The 958-nt window shown below is 37.1% G+C and overlaps 1 protein-coding gene across 1 annotated transcript in view; it reads left to right on the top strand.

Annotated features, from left to right (window-relative positions):
- The window catches only part of LOC111391591 (alpha,alpha-trehalose-phosphate synthase [UDP-forming] 1-like), a 4,022-nt gene continuing 3,064 nt past the window's right edge, over positions 1-958 (top strand). Inside the window, exons 1-3 of the mRNA XM_023016838.1 lie at positions 1-355; positions 511-608; positions 858-915. Of these exons, the coding sequence (XP_022872606.1) occupies positions 1-355; positions 511-608; positions 858-915 (511 nt within the window). The remainder of the gene's footprint in view (positions 356-510; positions 609-857; positions 916-958) is intronic.

Genomic DNA, 958 nt, shown 5'->3' with positions numbered 1-958 from the left:
ATGCCTGGGAACAAGTGTAATGACAACTCACAAGTCCCTAGTACTCGAATAGCGAGGCTCTTAAGAGATAGAGAGCTAAGAAGAAGCAGCAGAGCTTCTTCTTCAAGTGATGGTACTGATGGTAACATAGGGTCTGAGGTCTTTGAGAACGATAGCTCTGCATCTTCCTATGTGGAACAATATTTAGAAAACATTGCACAAGCACATAATAAAGGGTGGGAAAGTCCCGACGGAAGGCCTATCAGACAAAGATTGTTAGTGGTTGCTAACAGACTTCCTGTATCTGCAGTTCGGAAAGATAAAGATTCCTGGTTGCTAGAGATAAATGCAGGGGGTCTAGTAAGCGCTCTTCTTGGTAAGGATTTTGGTAGATAGTTACATTTTTATACGAGTTTTTCTTTTCAATTTAGTTTAGATATTATCTATGATTTTCTGTTTTCCAGCATGTCACATTTCACCCCATTCGTTTGGTCTGAATTCAAATGCTTGCAAGTGTCACTTTTTTTGTAGGAGTAAAGGATTTTGAGGCACGGTGGATTGGCTGGGCAGGTGTAAATGTGCCAGATGAGGTTGGGCAGAAGGCTCTTACTAAAGCACTAGCTGAAAAGGTGAAATAATCATGGGTTTATGGCTTGATTGGTAATAAATTGTAAAACAAAGAGCATGTTTGGCTAAGCTTTTAAAAAGTAAAGTTGCTTTGAAATAACTTTTAGTCCCTAAACTTGTTTGGACAAGTTTTTCTTTCTTTCTTAATTTTTGTAAAAAAAATAAAAGTTCGAAAGTATCACCAATAGAGAGTTTATTTATTTTAAACTTACATCTCTTACTTCTAAATATTCTTTTATTACTATATGCAGAGGTGCATCCCTGTTTTCCTTGATGAAGAAATTGTTCATCAGTACTACAATGGCTACTGTAACAACATATTGTGGCCTTTGTTTCACTATCTTGGACTTCC

Source organism: Olea europaea, unplaced genomic scaffold (assembly GCF_002742605.1).
Source record: "Olea europaea var. sylvestris unplaced genomic scaffold, O_europaea_v1 scaffold807, whole genome shotgun sequence".
NCBI lineage: Eukaryota > Viridiplantae > Streptophyta > Magnoliopsida > Lamiales > Oleaceae > Olea > Olea europaea.
The sequence above is the reverse complement of the archived record's forward strand: the minus strand, read 5'-3'. Positions and strand labels throughout refer to the sequence as shown.